Source organism: Pipistrellus kuhlii, unplaced genomic scaffold, assembly GCF_014108245.1.
Source record: "Pipistrellus kuhlii isolate mPipKuh1 unplaced genomic scaffold, mPipKuh1.p scaffold_m20_p_9, whole genome shotgun sequence".
Taxonomy (NCBI): Eukaryota; Metazoa; Chordata; class Mammalia; order Chiroptera; family Vespertilionidae; genus Pipistrellus; species Pipistrellus kuhlii.
Window position 1 is genome coordinate 41,160,076 of NW_023425595.1, and position 18,943 is coordinate 41,179,018.

The 18,943-nt window shown below is 38.4% G+C and overlaps 1 protein-coding gene across 17 annotated transcripts in view; it reads right to left on the minus strand.

The window, feature by feature from the left end:
* Window positions 1–18,943, minus strand: part of DLG2 (discs large MAGUK scaffold protein 2) — a 1,831,272-nt gene that overhangs the window by 481,508 nt on the left and 1,330,821 nt on the right. For 16 of the 17 annotated variants that reach the window (XM_036427307.2, XM_036427310.2, XM_045577835.1 and 13 more), the window contains one exon: window positions 10,848–11,017. In XM_036427307.2, coding sequence (XP_036283200.1) covers window positions 10,848–11,017 — 170 coding nt within the window. Of the gene's footprint in view, window positions 1–10,821; window positions 11,018–18,943 lie in introns of those variants that run through there. The other variant, XM_036427323.2, reaches the window with a different exon arrangement.

The following is an 18,943-nucleotide window of genomic DNA, read 5'->3' on the forward strand; positions in this document are numbered from 1 at the left end:
ATAGGAAGTGCCTGTAAACAAGGTGAATTCATCACTGTGTTATAAGGACTTATTCTTTGGCAAAGACAGAGAGCAGTGATTTAACCACAATTTATTTTCAAGAAGACTATTTGTCTGGCATAATACAAATAGTTAAGGCATTTTCTTCTTGACTATGAATATTATCTTTCAATAAAAGATTCACTACACATACACTCACACAAATTTCCCTGTGTCCTCAAGGGAACAATTTTGGTAAATCAAAAGGACTAAAAACATTTTTAGCACTGAAAGGAACATGCAGTGTTTTGAGATCTCATGCCAAACAGCTACACTTTCCATTTGTTCTTACTAACAGTCAAACCATTGTTAAAGAATGGTCCTTTTACCACAAATAGGTCTACCTACCACTTAGAACTCAGGGCCCAGGACATGGGTCTGAATAAAGAGTAAACTGCGCCCTGCATTCAGAGAAACGTTTGCACATGCATTAAAACACAACTGCAAATTATAATTCACCCCATGGCAAGAAAAAGGGAAGTAGTTGATGCAGTAAATGGTGGATGCTAGTATTCAAAACAGTTGCATAACCTTTGTATTTAGTTTTCACCCAGTGGTTGGATGAACTGCCTTGGTTTAAACACAGCTGAATTCTGGACGACCAAAAACTTTGCAAAACTTACACATTCTGAACTGTGGCAGTCATGTGATAGCAGTTTATCAGCAAAGCTATCCATGAACAGAGGAAATAAAAAGAAGAATTTCAATGCAGGCAATCTCTGTAGTATGAATAAGGGAAGTGCATTTAATCAACTAAAACCTTAGTTCATCAGAGTTCTCTGGGCACTTACTTTGCTCAATACCTGTGGCTCTGGGACTACATAACAAAACCAAGTTGTGGAATAGTCAGTTTATCCAGTGACCACCTCCGAAAACTGTCCGATGGATTTCTCACATCAGCACTAAGGAAGTTCACTGTGTTCATGTTAGTGTTGGAGAGAAAAGACAAGAGCAGATGGAGGAACAAGGGCAGACTAGAGAAAGCAACTGAGTATGCAGATGTAGACAATCTGGAAACCTTCAAGTTAGATACTTGATAAATTGTCTGTGATATGGGACACATGTCAAGTTGATATTTAAGCAAGCTAGACAATATATGTGTCACACAGGCTATTAAGAAAAAAAAATATTAAAAAACTTCAATAACTTGGAAATTGGTTTTTTTTGATCAGCCTGTTAAGAAAACTGCTAGATGCTTCAAACACTGTTTTGTCCCCATCTCTTGAACAGACAGTTTCTGTAAATTATGAAAATAAATGGGCCAACACAAGGGCTGCCCTCTTAAGGGACTCCTCCTGACAGTGAAATAATTTAGCTTCTATCTTGGCATTGCTTTTCCACGTTGCCCCAGCGCCGTGACAATCATCATTTGTCTTGGACTCTCCTTCATCTCTTCACCCTGACTTTTCCCATTTCTATTCAGATTTGGTTACAGACTCAACATAGAGCTTTTATTTTTCCTTTTAAGCATTCATTAAATGCTCTGAATTTAGCAGAGGGTAGAGATCATAACTCAGTGTCTTAAGTGTTAGAATTAGCAGTTTGTTAATCTCCTCAAATTGAGTCATTATTATCTATCCTTGCTATGTCCCGGGGATAGCTTAGATGGCTTGGCATCTAAAGAAGAGGGAGGCCATAGCCGGTTTTGCTCAGTGGGTAGAGCATTGGCCTGCAGACCAAAGGTTTCTGAGTTCCATTCTGGTCAAGGGCACATATCTTGGTTGCAGGCTCCTCCATGGCCCAGTCTCTGGTCAGGGCTTGTTCAGGAGACAACCAATTGATGTGTTTCTCTCACATAGATGTTTCTCTCTGTCTTTCCCTCTCTCTTCCACTCTTCCTAAAAAAATTAATGGAAAAATATCCTGAAATGAGGATTAACAACAACAAAAAAACAACAACAATACAAACAAACAAACACACACACACACACACACACACACAAAACAAAACAAAGAAGAGAGAGGTCTAAAGTATGTTAGAAGTTATTAGGAGTGAAATACTGCTTTTGTTTGGGTCTATTAGTGATAGCTGTGTGGCGAAGGTAGTATTGAACTGGCCTGGCTTGTGGGGGATAGGTATGATGATGTCAACAGGTAGTGGTCACAGTGGTAAGAGAAGGCATTCCTAAGGTGGGAAAGGGTTGAGCACAGGCCTGGAGACATGTGTTTAAAAAATTGTATGTAGTCCAGCTCACCTGGATGAGGAGCTGCAGGAGGAGAGAAGAGAAGGCTCAAAGTAAATTTAGTTGGTGGAGGAGAGGAAATCATCGAGGCTGTGAAATGCTATAGCAAGAAATTTAGAGTTTTACTTAGTGACACTGCAAAACCACTGGAGACTTTGAAGCATGAGAGAAGAATGAGCAGAGCTGTGATTTCTGGAAGATTGATTTAGAACAGATTTCTGGAAGATTGATTTAGAACATTTGGTAATGTAGTCTACTATAGTAAGTAAGACAAAATACAGGGTTTGGCAAATGTAGGTTTACAATTGTGAGTATGCAAAACAGAATTTATCTTGTATGATATTCTATTATATTATTTATTAATTACTGTATTGCTTTCCATATGAGCAAATGTAAACCTGCTTTCCTCCCAACCTATCTAATAAAGATATAAGTACCACAGTAGTGGCAGTAGATAATTTAAAGGGAGAACTAGTTATGTTGGAGGTAGCTTTCGAAAGGCATGATGCCTGATTAGATAGAGGCAGCAAAGAAGAGTCTAGAATTAAAAAAATTACTTTGAGTATTAATTTGGTGACTTGACTAGGACAATCCTTAATATAAATGGAGAGGTCAGAAGAAGGAACATATTGCCCCCGTGAGGGGCACAAACGGAAAATTGGTGTTGAGACATCATGAGGCTAATTTTAAACACACTTAAAATATTTTTATACATGAAGTCTATTGAAATATATGCCCAAAATAGGAAAACTAAAGAAAACATATACAAATAAACAAATAAAAATGCACATTTTCATAAAATATAGATACATATGTCACATCATAACCCAGACCGGTTAAAAATAAATTTGTATCAAGCTAGAGAGAAAAGAACAGCTACATTTATGATATTTGTGCACATACTATGTTAATATCACTATCTTTTGTATATGTGTGTATATATATACACAGAAATCTGAGTTGACATGTAAAAATATATTTTTGCTCCATCTGAAACTGCTAAATATTAAAAACTTATAATTAACTTTCAGTTAATTAATTTAACAAAGATGAATATACAAATACATATATATATATAAAATATATATATTACTCAAATATATGTGATATATATATATATATATATATAATAAAGATGCATTGAAAATTTACAATTATTATCCTTAAAATAAACATCAATTAGATACTTAAACATATCAACTTTTCATATGAGGAAGCTGAAGCACAAATAGGTTAAAATATTTGCTCCAGGTCTCATAGCTACTTAAATATGATTAAGAACTTCACCACTGCCACTGGCTTCTCTAATGACTGAATTATACACATAAATGACCATTAGTATAGTTATTTTTCCTTTTTGTACAAAGCAGAGAGCTATGGTATTCACTGCACTTTTAGTCTTCACTGATACAAACCTCTATCTCTATAAACAAATGCTGTTTGAAACATTCAAAAGTAATGGAGAATAGCTGAAATGTGTTGCTAGATAGACTTTATCATTCTTTCAGTTTTTATTTAGTAATAAGGTGGCTGAAATAGAGCCACAAACAAGTCTACTTTGGGTATTAGTAAAGCTATGGCTATCACACTTTTAGTTTTAAAATTTGAACTTCAACTATAGTATCCCTAAGCAATAAGGACAACTTAAAAGAAAGCATTTCATTTCCTCTATCAGAGGCCTGGTGCATGAAATTCATGCATATGGAGGGGTGTGTGTGTGTGTGTGTCCCTCAGCCCAGCCTGTACCCTCTCCAATCTGAGTCTCCTCAAGGGGTGTTGGACTGCCTGTTTAGGCCCCCATCCTTGTGGGATTGGGCCTAAATGGGCAGTTGGATATCTCTCTCACAATACAGAACTGCTGGCACTCAACCACTCACCTGTCTGCCTGCCTGATTGCCCCTAACTGCTTCTGCCTACCAGCCTGATCAATCCCTAACCACTCCCCTGCCAGCCTGATCAATGCCTAACTGCTTCCCTGCCAGCCCAATTGCCTGTAACTGCCCTCCCATGCTGGCCTGGTTGCCCCCAACTGCCCTCCTCTGCAAGCCTGGTCCTCTTCCTCTGCCCTCCCCTGCTGGCCTGATCCCCCTTAACTGCTCTTCCCTGCAGACCTAGTCCCCCACAACTACCCTCCCTTGCAGGCCTGGTCCCTCCCAACTGCCCTCCCCTCTAGCCTTATCACCCACAAGTGCCCTCCCCTGATGGCCATCTTGTGGGGCCATCTTATGTCCACATGGGGGCAGCCATCTTATATGTTTGGAGTGATGGTCAATTTGCATATTACTCTTTTATTAGATAGGATAGTTTTGGCTTAGGCCACAGAGACATTTTTAGTTATATACCTCCTTATGATACCATTGTAATAACCCAGTTATTAATTAACAGGGAAGGAGCAAAGGGAAGGCCAAATAGACACATGCCCAGTAAAGTCTGGGTGACATAGGAGAGGTACTTGTCTGTCAGTCACATCTGGGAACAGGTAGGCATGGCCACTCAACCACCATGGAAGATTTGAGATATATAAGCTCCTGAGGTGTTACCTCTTCTGCTGCTTGTGTCTTACTCCTGGCTTTTGGAGCTCTCACTCTCTGCATATGTCCACATGACCCATAGCCAGGTGGACCCCACACAATGGACAGATGAACTGAAACTAGTCTGATGCTGCGCCATGGAACAGAAACTCTGGACAAGTGGCTTTCCTTTTAGCTCTGATGGAATACCAGCTGTATATTATCTAGGGCTGGTTTAAGGAAAATTGGACTTTGCAAATGAAGGGATATAATTCCATGCAAACAAAGCTTTCTGCCACATATCATCTTCCTGTGGGGCCTCCAGATATTGTTATCCCAGTGGTACCCCAAGAACCCCACTCCCATTAGTAATGGAGAAGGACAATCCATAAAATTCTCTGATAACACTTATAAGTTATGAATTAGTGTGTTCTCGGGAAAGTCACTAGAAAGACTTTTTATTGTAAATCTATCGGAAACCACATGTGTACTTCAGATTTTCTTCCTTGCCTATTTCTGGTTGCTTGGCTAGTCTAAATGGATTTGTCTAATCACTGCTTCCTGTATATAATTATCCATTTTTTTCCTCAATAGACTGCCCACATACTGCCACCCCAGCTGCTTGCAAGGACCAAATCTGTAACTCTGAGGTGAGGAAAATTTTTATATATTGTTAAGAAAAGACATTCTAAAACAGTATTGCATATTACTCAAATATTCATTACTGAAATTACATGGCCATAATGACCAGATGAATGATTCCAGTTGAATATTGGGAAGATTAACCCTGATATAAAGAGAGAATTACATACACAAGGTCATTTCAGAAATAGTAATTTGTACAAATATGGAATAAACACAAGGTATAGAATTGAAAAACTAGAAATTTTATTTTGCAAAAAATTATTCCCTTAAATAACCCCTTAATATTTTATTTTTACAACAGGAAGGAATAACATTGTTTACCTTGTATCCCATGTAAAAACAAACAAAGCCAATTTACAATCCCAAAATAAAAATAGTTTGGGCATTAAAAATATCCATAAAATAGCGTTAATAGAACTTTCGGGCAAGATGGTGGCATAGTACTCACATCCTCCCACAACCACATAAAAACTACTGTTAAACTATAGAACAACCTTTGCTGAGAACCACCTGGAATCTAACTCAACAGAAGTCCTATAACTAAAAATATAAAGAACAACCACATCAAGACTGGCAGGAGAGATGGAGATTCAGAATGGGCTGGTCACATACCCAGGCAGTTCCTCTTAAAGGTCCTATGCCAGGGACTTAGACTCACTCACTCTGAAATTCAGCATTAGAGCAGTAGCTCAAAAGGTAACAGGGGCATCTGAGAATGAACTGGATTGTCTGGCTGGATGGGCAGCTTTCTCCTAGACAGACATGTTGGCAGAGGATATTGTTCCTTTGCTGAGCCCTCCCTCAATAGAGCTGGCAGGTGGGCACCGTACCTGAGACTCCATAGACACTGTTAGCCCAGGCCTGGTAATTATGATACCTGAGACCCCACACCACCAACTTGTCAGGTCATCCAAGCCAGTTCCAGTTGGCTCTTGCATAAAAATGGAATGTCTTGGCTCATGCTGCAGACTTAACTAAAATCTCTCAAAAAACAGCATCTGGCTTTGGCATGCCTATGCTTCCTGGCAAGAGACCCCAAACCTTGATTTGCAGCTTGGTCTCCCCTGGACAACTCAAAGTCTAGCACAATTTGCAACCTTGCACAGAACGCTTTGTAAGTCATGCTGGGTGACCCAGGGGAAGGGCACAGGTGGAGGCTGACCTGGACCTGCAAAACCCAATAAAGGCAGATGAGCACCTGTGGCTGCATTAAGTTTAAATTCTCTGAAGGATTTTTGTCTCTCCTGGTTAAGGTAAACTGCATCTTCCTTTTTGCCTCCCTGGAATAATACGTAGTAAACTTTATCACAGAGCTGATTTCATTCTGCTTGCATTAAAGTGAGTTGACTTTATGTCTCTCTTTCCCATTAGAAATTTCTGATTCTCTCATCAGAATCACATTGATACAGTTTCATCCCCGACAGTGCAGAAGAGCCTCCATGATATGAGTTAAACATTGGTAACAATGTCTTTTTTCAAAAAAATATTATTTTTAATGTTGACATTATTAGAGATGTCCTCCATACAACCCCTTTGTAAAAATCCCTTTTAAATATATAGTCATTCAAAAATAAAAAACTGCAGGTGCCAAGTGAAGATAAGATTGTAAGGAGCACCAGATTTAGGATAGCATCCAATTTAATTATTCAATTTACTCTGATTCAGCACTTCCTGAATTTAAGACACTGTAATAGGCATTAGGACTTTAAACAAGGACCAAAACAGCTACCTTCCCAATACATCAATAAGCTTTATATAGAATAACACATTCCCATCCGTGACCTTTGTATGGTGACAGTACAAAAAAGCATCACTGGCCCAGCACAATCCCAGTAGGACCAACAGAACTACCCCACTTTGTAAGGATTTGGCAGTCATCTGCTTTTGAGAATATATATCTAGTTCTCAGTTTTCTTGTTCTCCTTGTCTCAGTAAACCAAGGCCAGGTATAACCCCATGGCCCCTAAGTTGGGTACTGCCATTGGGTGAGTGCCTTGGTATTTTTGGTTGATTCAAGTTTATCTGTGTACAGTTCCATGACCTAGGTTAATTCCCACTGCACTCTAGGATCAAAGGAGAAAACAGTTCAGAGCCAAGTAAACCAGCTAGAGGGACCCTGTTATCAAAGATTAAAAAAAAAATGTTCCTTATAAAATTAAAGAGTTCTGTCTATGGATTTCTCTAGAGCCTTTAAGTGCTATGCTGAGCAGCTGGAGGTCATCAAGTGACTCAGCTAGACAGAAGCCTGCTAATGAATGCTAATGCTTTGCTGGGAGCTTAAAACTAGTATTTGCCTTAGGGCTGTGCTGAATAATTGCTGGTAATTGAACTGTAGAAATAGCTACACATTATTTATGTACTAGTGGCCCACTGCATGGATTTGTGCACATGGAAAGGAAATTAACTAGAAGAAATATTTTGATATTGCTTTTTGCCCTTTATCTAAAATAGAAGTGTCAACCAAATTCACCATCAACAATGACAGATTGAACACATTCGCATGCGATTGGTACCAGCAATAGCTCCCCCCCGCCCCCCCAGCAATAGCTTTCTATGTATCCTGCTTGTATTAGTCAACTTAGCCATATACTATATATATAAAACTTGCTTAGACTTTCTGATGTAGCTATACATTTTTCCAGCCCAGTGAAGCACCCCAACTTCTTTTTCAGGTAATTGTCAGCAACCCAGAAGTAAACATCAACACAAAACAGATTATTATTATAGATCACACAGGGAGAACAAAGGATAAAATATTTAACTGCAGCAGTGTTTGACTATATTCTGTGCAGTGAGAAAACCTGAAGTCATTTTCAAGGTCCATCGTTTCTTACTTCTTTTTAGTTGGGTCAAGTTTCTAAGCTTTCTAAATTTCCATTTTCTGGCTAATGAAAAGAAAATAGGATTCTTCTGGGTCTCCTATCTACCTACCCCAGGACTTCTGTGAGGATCAAACATGGGAAACAGTTCACAGATACTGGTTAAAGTGTAAAATGTTTGCACTAGCTATAAAGCAAGTTGTGTTCTTAGGCTGAAAAAAAAAATCTAAGGAGACTAGTCGCTAGGGAGAGGAAGCTGGGCTTTGTTACATGCTGTCATTACTTGGCACCCACAGCAACCATTTCTGGGCTGGGCTGTGGGCTGAATTTTGGGGTCTCAGCAGCATTGGCTGTGATTTAGTGGGCTGTTTCTCTGGGCTGGTGGTGGGCCTGTGTTCCACTTTGGGGAAGCCAAATGTTGCTTTGTTGGCACCAGGTCCTTGGTGCCGTTTCTTTTTAAATGGCCAGTGTGTGTCATGAAAGCGCCTGTGTTGAGTGTCTGCCCTTTGGAGGTCAATGTGCATCATAGCAACTGGTCAAACAGTTGGAGGGACACTTAGCATATTAGCCATATATATATATATATATATATATATATATATATATATATATATATAATATCTTTTTAATAGAAATAGTGTGATGCTCATTTTGTTCTGCTTTAGAATTCCTTGCAAATCTGGTTTAGTAAGAAAAGAAAGTCCTTTCTTTCATACCAGCAGACACTGTGGTATGATTTCTTTTACTTCTTTTTCATCTTCAGATTTAATTCTGGGGTTTTAATGCATTTTAATTTACCCCATGAATAATTTGAGTATTTTCATTATACTGCCAAATAACTGTTATGAAGGTCAAAAAATATGAAGCAATGAATACTACAAATAATGTGAAAATGTAGCTAATATCTATTGAGAAGTCATTTTGTGCCACTATGTGGATTGACTCATCTAATCCTCAGAACATCTCTAGGGGCAAGCACTGTTACTATTCACATTTTCTTGGAGAGAAAAATTAAAGCTCAGAAATTTTAAGCAATTTGCCCAAGGTCAAAGAATAGTAAGCTGCAAAATGTGAAAAATGATATAAATGGAGACATTTCAAAATGGAGTCAAAGTTACCATCCCAGAGAACTGCCTTGCTGGTCTTAACACCTCAAACTGTTGGAATGTTTGAAATGGGAAAAATAACCTGGGGATTGGGCCAATCCAGCCTTATATTCCAAACAACTGTTTGTAAAGCTAATAAAAAAACCAGACATTTTGATTAGAATTAAGGACAAATTAAGGACATTCTTTAGAATTAGCACAACCTTGAATAGTTATAAAATAAACCAGCTTATTTGTATGCATAGAAATTCCATCCCTAAATAATTAGCACCAATAGAAATTCCTTCCTTCTGTTTATGTAATTATTTCCCTTTACTTTCTCATAAATACCCCTGCCTTCACCTCATAATTGAAATGCTATTTGGGTTTCTGTCTGAATCAGTGCTTCTAGAAGTACAATACTTTTTGATGTAAAATGAACACTTATTCCCTCTTTCTTTGGCTTTTAATTTTATTTTAACAAGGCCTTGGGTTCATACCTAGTTTTTGGCCCTGGAATCTGCACTTTTAACCAGCGAGCTCTAGTGCTTATCACATGTCAGATATTAGTTAAGTACTTAATTCTCATATACATCATGGGATAGCTCTACCAATATGATATCTATTTGGTAATGAGGAGATTGGTCCAATCAATGTCAATCTGATAGTAAGTGAAAGAACTAGGCTTTTAATTTAGTTATGTTTGGCTCTCTGATATCTTAAATCCCACCCACTATAGCCTCCCAGAGAAGGTGGTATAGCTATTATTTTCAATAGCATATTGCATTAGAGATAAAATAGATTTTAAAGGAAAGAGAAGCCATTTACTAAAATATTATAGTAACTATAAACTCATACTCTTCTATAATAAAATATTTAAAGGATTTAAGCCAGTTATTAGATTTTTCTAAAATATGTAAAATACTGTTAAGCTAATATTAAATGTCATCATTCTGAGAAGCAGAGCTTAGAGGGCTATTCCTAAAAATTAAAATAATTATTCATCTCACTGTTTATGTGATTTTCCCAGGGTAACTGCAATTACCTCAAGAGAGGTATTTTTTTTGAATATTTTAAAAAATACATTTTAACTTATTTTGACTATTGCAAATATAAAATGTTATTTAGTATTTGGGGATAACAGATTACAAAATCAAAACAAACCCATAAGTGTTATAAAAATATCATTGTTATTGCTGGATAAACTATTTCAATTATTATTATCATTGCTACTATTTTTCCAAATATCTGAAAAATTAGGTAATATTAATATGCCAGAGAAGTCATGATGATCCACTAGGATGTAAAATTTATAGAAAAAAATATAAATGTTTGTTGTTATTATTGTTTTTAAGGACATTCTTTCATAAATGTATTCTTTCCTTGTTTGAGTTCAGATTTAGAGTTTTGATAACCATTTATAATAACCACAATTGCAGATCTCTTGTTATACACTGAATATTGGAGGATAAAAGAAGAGAGTACTTCATAGATGGGTTATAGTATAAACTTTAACAAAATGGTTTGTCACTGGTGTCCTACTATGAGTCATTTATGGTTTTATTACCTTTAGGTCCTTTGAACAGTTTGATTTCCACAACAGTCTCCAGAATGGGTCGCCTCCTGCGCACGTACAGCCGAACAATAGACCCTGCCTCTTTGAGGGCCTCCACCGCTTTACTGTGGGAAACCTCTGACACATCTACCTCATTCACCCGCAAGATACAGTCATTGACCCTGAAAGAAAGGAAAAATGCAAAGGTCAGAAGTGTCCAGGAGATTTCTCAAAGAATATCATTATGACCTTCTAACCTTATGAAGTGGGGGAGCAAAGGCTATGTGCAATTTTTAAATGCTTAAATTTGGAAAGAATATTTCAATAAAGGAAATTAAAACACACACACACACACACACACACACACACACACACACACACCGTAAACTCCTGAGTTTTCCTAGCTTCCCCACATTGGCTAGTCACGTTCCATCTTAAACTCCAGTCCACTCTGACTAGTTTAGCATCAGGCATGGTGTAGTTGGAAGGACACATGTTTTAAGGTCTCTGCCATTTACATCATAATTTGATTGGCTTTAATTGGTTGGACTGAGGAGTACAGACTGAACTACTATAGACTTTATAGGATACCTTTGTAAATAACTCAGCTATGAATTAATAGCAGGAAAGGAGCAAAGGGGAGGATAGATAATATAGGAAAGCCATTTGTACAACTTTACCAGAAAGTTTCAGTTTAACATTCTCCAGATCTGTTCCTTGCAGATTGCTGGGGGAAGAGAGTGGACAGTAGACACATGCTCAGTAAGGTCTGGGTGAAGTGGGATGGTGCTTTCATGTCAATCACATCTGGAAACAAACCACTGGCCACAATAGGCCTGGCTCCTTTAAGCATGGAAGATTTGATATTTAAACTCCAAAACAAAGGGAGTTTGCTCTCTTGGCCCACCTAGCCCTTTCTGGTCCCAAACCTCTCCCTGTAGGGGGCGTGCTCCCCTGCATTTGCTCATGTGGCCTACAGCCATGTGGACCCCACATACCATGGATCAATGGATTACAATTAGCCTCATGCACTGCCAGATTCAGCTCCACCATGGAACGGAAACTCTGGACACTGGCTTTGTTTCCAGCTCTGTTGTAACCCCAGCTGCACCTTTTCCAGGACTGATTTAAGGGAAAGAGGACTTTGGAAACCAAGGGATATATGCAAATAAAAATCACGCATTCTCTGTGGGAGTCTTAGATAATTCTTTTTCTCAAGATATAAGAACCCTACTCCTACTAGCATCAGAGAAGTTCCAACCATGCAATTCTCTGTTAACACAGAGACATAACAAATGTGACTTTATAAATTCATTTTTCTTGACTTTTTAGAAAATCTGAGAAATAAAACTATGTAGAAAGAAGCACACACACACACACACACACACACACACACACACAACACACATATATCCATCATCTAAAATAAACCTATAAGTTTATTAGTTTTCTGGCAAATTACCTTCTATTTTTTGTTTATTATTTGTTTATTGTTTTTTCAAATTCATCTCATAATATTATAGTGTTGAAGTTCAGCTTTCACAAAATTAAAAAAGAATCTCAGACAATTCTTGCCCTAGATACTTACATTGAAAGCTAAGAATTATGATAAAGTCTACATTAAACTTTTGTTTCTGCTATTTTCTCAGGGGAAAAAATAACTTGATTTTTCCATAAAGTTTTCCAGGTATTTTATGGAACTTCAAATCTCTTTCATATCCATGATAACAATTATTGTTAATATAAGAAATGCTTAAGAGTATGTAGCTGAGACTAAAAAGATTTTTTCTCTGCCTCTGCGTATCCTTTCTAGTATTCCTCATCTTCATCTACTGTGTTGCTCAGCGTGAAAAATTGGGGTGACTCTTGCTTGACTATTCTCTCCTACCACCACCACACATTAGGCTCTACCTGCAAAGTACTGTATTTTTTGGACCATAAGACGCACCGGACCATAAGATGCACCAGTTTTTAGAGAAGGGAAATGAAGAAAAAAAGATTCTGAAACAAATAGTGTCCTAAAATATTTTATGTGCATTAAAACCCAACATCACAGTTATAAACACATGTAATCAACCCTGTAAAGTAAACAGCAGCATTTAGAACCATTTCAGAGCCGGGCAAGCACACAGAGACCACACAGAGCCGGGCAAGTAAAAAAACTTTTTTTTTTTTTTTACAGTATATGTGTAGGCTATATTTGGACCATAAGACGCAGGGACTTCCCCCCCCCCCCCACTTCTGGGGGGAAAAAAGTGCGTCTTATGGTCCGAAAAATACGGTATATCTGCAATCCATCCAGGATTTGTCTTCACTGCTAGCAACCTAGTGGCTGAAGTCAATGTCCTTTCTCACCTGGATTACTTCCACTGCCTGCTGATTGTTCTCCCCTCATTCTCTCTTGTTACCTTTCAATCCATTCTCCATGCCATGGCCAGGGTGAAATGAACATCGTTAGATGCTTACTCTTCTTTCATTTCCCAGTTCATTCTTCCACACAGTGCCAAAATTTGTTTGGGACATCTATGCCTTAGCAAATATTTGTTAAATGAATGAAGAATAAGTCTAAGGTTACCACTTACTATCATCATAGGCCTCATTAAGCTTTAGTTCCTATTGAAGAAATAAGGAAGCAATATCTACCTTTTAATGTTTCTGCTCAGACTAAAAGATATATACATAGTACACAATGCAAATACCTCCTACTATGTGACAAGCATTATGCCATTTGAATAAACCAAAGACCCATAGTTCAGTATAATAAGCATAGTTTAGCATTGGCCAGTATAGCTCAGTTGACTGGAACATCATCCTGTACATCAAAAGGTGGCAGGTTCAATTCTGGTTCAGGACACATACCAGATTGCAGATTCAATCTCAGGGCACATTCAGGAGGCAACTGATTCATCTCTCTCTCTTTCTCCCTCTCTCTCTTCCACTCTCTAAAATCATTTTTTTTTTAAAGCTGAGTTCAGTGCTTTCATAAATATAATCTATAATAATCTATAATAATAAAAGGATAATATGCTAATTAGACCTGGCAGCCGAACAGTCTTCCACATGTCATTCTGGACGTCCTTTTGGATGAAGCCACAGCAGCAGGGCCAGGGCAGAGGCGGTTAGGGGTGATCAGGCAGGCAGGTGAGTGGTTAGGACAATCAGGCATGCAGACAGGTGAGCAGTTAGGAGCCAGAAGTCCCTGATTGTGAGAGGGATGTCTGACTGCCACAGGATCCTTGCAGGATCAGGCCTAAACCGGCAATAGGACATCCCTTGGGGGTTCCCAGATTGCGAGAGGATGCAAGCCAGGCTGAGGGACTTCCTCCCCCAACCCTGTGCACAAATTTCATGCACTGGGCCTCTTTTTTTTTTATAAATATAATACAACAGCTGAACACAAGTAAGTATTTTTACAAGTATTTCCAAATATTGTCTTAAACATACTTCCATTAAAATATTTATTTTAATAATTATTATTGTTTTTATATGAAAAATCCAAATTTAACTAGCTGGGTGTCCTACATTTTAATTTGCTAAGTCTAGTAATCCTATTAAGATTCTGCATTGGCTACCTACTGGAGAGACACTGGACTAGACAAGTGAGCCAGGGATGACTTCGTAAAAAGACAAAATAAATTTTGAATTAAGTATTAAAAGGAAAATAGGAATGAGATAAGGGATATAGCAGATGTAAAGTGCTCTTTTTTTTGTTTTGTTTTTTTGTTTTTGTTTTTTGTTTGTTTTTTGCCAAGTAATGAAGATCCATCTGAGCTTACTTAATCAAATAGGTTTATTCAAATGGCATAATGCTTGTCACATAGTGGGAGGTATTTGCATTGTGTATTATGTATATATCTTCTAATCTGAGCAGAGTCATTAAAAGGTAGATATTGCTTCCTTATTTCTTCAATAGGAACTAAAGCTTAATGAAGCCTATAATGATAGTAAGTGGTAATCTTAAAGTTCCTGCACTGTACCTTCCACACCTCTCTGGTTTAGTAAAGATAATTTTGGACCATGGCCAGTGTGGCTCAATTGGTTGGGCATCATCCCATGCACCAATGTGTTGCCAGTTTGATTCCCAGTCAAGGGCACATGCCCAGATTGAGGGCTCCAACCCTAGTGGGGGGAGAGCAGGAGGCAGCCAATTGATGCTGTGCTCTCACATTGATGTTTCTCTCCCTCTCCCTTCCTCTTTCTCTAAAAATCAATAAGCTATTAAAAATAATAATTTTGGGACTATCAGCAGGGTCAAAGATCATACTGGAAAGCAGAAAAGCAAAGCCAAGCAACAAAATCTAGATCAATGGTTCTCAAACTTTAGAGTGCATTGGAGTTACTTGGAGGGCTTATTAAATTACACATTGCTAGGCTCCATCCCTAGAGAGTCTGGAGCAGAACAGGGGAATCAATAATTCTAACAAGCTCCTAGGTGATGCTGGTTGGGGGGTCTATTACTCTGAAAACTATTGCTCTGGATTTCAAAGGGCCACACTATTTTTTTTAATTACATTTAAAAAATATATATTTTATTGATTTTTTACAGAGAGTAAGAGAGAGGGATAGAGAGTTAGAAATATTGATGAGAGAGAATCATTAATCAGCTGCCTCCTGCACACCCTCCACTGGGGATGTGCCCACAACCAAGGTACATGCCCTTGACCGGAATAGAACCTGGGACCTTTCGGTCTGCAGGCCGATGCCCTATCCACTGAACCATACTGGTTTCGGCAGGGGTCACACTATTTGGTTCATGTGTAGTTCATTTAAAAATAAACAGGTGTACTAGTATTCAGTCTTATGTAGACCTAACTGATTATGACAAAAGTTCCAAGCTCTGCCTCTGGACCCATTCCCTTCAACGCTGCAGCTTTTCATTATTTGGAATGAAGTTTCTAAGGGAATCTGGACCGAGAGACTGCAGCTGTCATACCATGTGAGACTATGAATATGCGAGCCATTTTCTAGTACTCATTTCATATCTGAGGCTCTTTTCCTTCAGCAAAGACCAATTGATAGCTACTTCATTCTACATTTAAAAAATAGGGCTTCTGCTCTTGTCTCTAAATTCTGGGTGAGAGTTACTCAGGTTTATGATCCATAGAAGCCATCTCCTAAAGTGAATATACTGTTTTTCTCTTTTCATTTACCACCTCATTTCCCTTATATTAAATGCTCGTAGGACTCTCTGCAGCTGTCATCTGGGAAAGATCACAGCTTTCCACAAGGGGGGAGGAAACTATTTCAGCATTGGTAATTGGTCTTTTGACACTTTGCCAGAAAAGCAGAGAGGCCAGTAACACATCTCAAGCCAGGTAAATTAGTGAAGGTAACATGGGAAAGAGGCAATAAGACTGGAAATCACTTAGCCCACTAGTCCAATACTCTGTGCATAGATGGGAATGCATGTCAACTTTCATGAAATAAGGCTCTGGTTCTCCCAAATGGATTACTGAAGTAGCTTTCCAGTTAGTTTTCCTGATGCCAAGTTAACTAGTCCCTGCCTATCTATTTCATTCTGACACATGACCCCAGGACAGCTTCAACTTTGTAAAGCAACCCTACCATCATCTGCAAACTTTCTATAGCAACCCTAATGTCATTTCCCTTCCCCTCAAAATTCAGCAAGGGTTACTTAGCCTATATAAAACAAAAGCTGTGTTTAATTTATCTTCGTGTTCTTAGTGTCTTGTACACAGTAGTTATGTAAGAATACTAGTAAATGAGCATCATTGAAGGGCCTCTAAATCTGGCCTCTTTTTATACCTCTCAAACCTCTGCACCAGCCAATCTACAACCTCACTGTCTGAGAACATAATGAGCTCATTCCTTCCTCTCCACTGTATTTCATGGTGTTTTCTGCCTCCCAAATGCCTTCCCCGAATCGACCCTATTCAAGCTCAGGGCACACTCCATAGCCTCATAAAATATTTCCTCATCACTCAAGTTATTATTGCCCATAAATCCTGAAGTACAAACAAACAGAGTCTCATAAATTGGAAACCAGTATAGATTCTTTTTAAAATTAAAAATAGAACTACCATATGATCCAGCAATTCCAATTCTGTGTATTTATCCAAAGGATATAGTACACTAATTTAAAAATATATATTCAACCTTATGTTCATTGAAGAATTACTTACAATAGCCAAGATATGGAAATAACCTTAGTGGCAATTAATGGGTGGATAGGTAAAGAAGATGTGATATATCATTTGGTACTGCTGCAGAATCTAAAAGTGAGTACTACACAGTTAGCAATACATTTTAAAATGCTGAATTTGATTTCCCATTTTTATACTCAAATCTATTCTAATCCCATACATTTATATGGACCACCATATATAAAATTCCTAGATGTACATTTTATTATTCTGCTTTGATTTGATTTGATAATATTAATGAATATTTCAGTGAAAAGTTGAGCATGGTATGATGGGAAGAATACTGTGTTATACACCAGATGTGAATTCTAATCTTGGTTCTTCCAAGAATACTGAGTTATAAACCAGATGTGAAATCTAATCTTGGTTTTTCCATTTTCCATTCAATTGAGTTTTTTTCCCCTCCATCTCTGTGTTTGAGCTTAATGATTTTGAAATTCTCTTCAAGCTTTGGTGTCCTGTAAATCTGAGTACAAGGTCAGCCTGGTCATTATCTATCTCTACTTGGAAGTCTGGAGTGCTCTTCAAATGGATCATGGAGCCAAATTATCTTTATCTCCACTCCAATGAGCACTCTTTACTTCATTTTTATTTTGTATCAAGGTAAATCATTCCATCAACAAAAATAGAGAGTTATCTCTCATCCACACATCCAATCTAAGGATTATCTGGTATCTGACAAGGGTTAGAGGGCCAACTTTCTCCCAGATGGAGGTGCTGGCGGAGGCCATTGTTTCTTTGCTGGACCCTCCCCCACAGAGTTGGAAGGTACCATATCTGAGTCTCCATCAACCTGGCTAACACTGTTAGCACTGCTGTGGTGAGAGCTCATGCCACCTAACTTGCATAAGTAGATTTTCCATACAGTCTATGTTGGCTCATGTTGCAGACTTTTCCTGAAATCTCTCAGAGGTCCACAAAGCCAAACAGGCAGCAGCATCTAGCCTCCAAGTGCATCATATCTGTTGCTAGGCTGCAGCCAGCCTGGGTTCACAGCAGGCCTCTCCCAGGCAACTCCAAACCTAGCACAAGAAGCAGCCATCTGTAGGTTGTTTTGTATCTCATTCCCCTGGCATTAGGAAGAAAATAGCTGCATATGGCTTTGGCCTGAACCACCTGGTAGGCCCCAGATCCAACACACAGTGGGGACAGCTTCAGACCACAGCAAAGCACAGCCTAACTCCTCCATAAATGACACACCCAAGGGGTGGACTCAGTGGGAGCCAGAGCCCAGTGCATGAGTTCTGTTTTGTGGGGTGGGCCCCTCACAGCCAATGCCCAACAGTGGTTGTGGCCAGTCCTCTCAGCTGATCAGCTTGGTAGTAAACCCCTTCCATTGATGTAATAACAGCACCCAAGGCTCAGCTACAACAGGAGGGTGCACACAGCTCACATCTGGAACTGCCAGCTTTGGTAATCAGGGAGGCTATGCCACTGGGACATCTATTATACAAGGCCATTCTACCAAGATCAGGAGATGTATTAGCTCAATCTAATACATAGAAACAAACACAGGGAGGCAGCCAAAATGAGGAGATAAAGAAACATGTCCCAAATAAAAGAACAGAGAGAAAAAAAACTTCAAAAAAAAGAGAACTAAATAAAATGGAAAAAGCAAACTACCAGATCCATAGTTCAAAATTCTGGTTATAAGGATGCTTACTGAACTTAGGGGAAGAGTACATGAACTTAGTAAGAACATCAACAAAGAGATAAGAAATATAAAAATAGAACTAGAAAACGTAAAGAAGAACTGGTCAGAAAAAAAGAATACATTAACTTAAATGAAGAGTACAGGCAAACAACAGTAGAGCAGATGAAGTGGAGGATCAAACAGAATTTGGAAGATAAGGAAGCAAAAAACACCCAATTAGAACAGCAAAAATAAACAATAAAACAAGTGAGGATAGTGTAAGGAGCCTCTAGAACAATTTCAAATGTGCC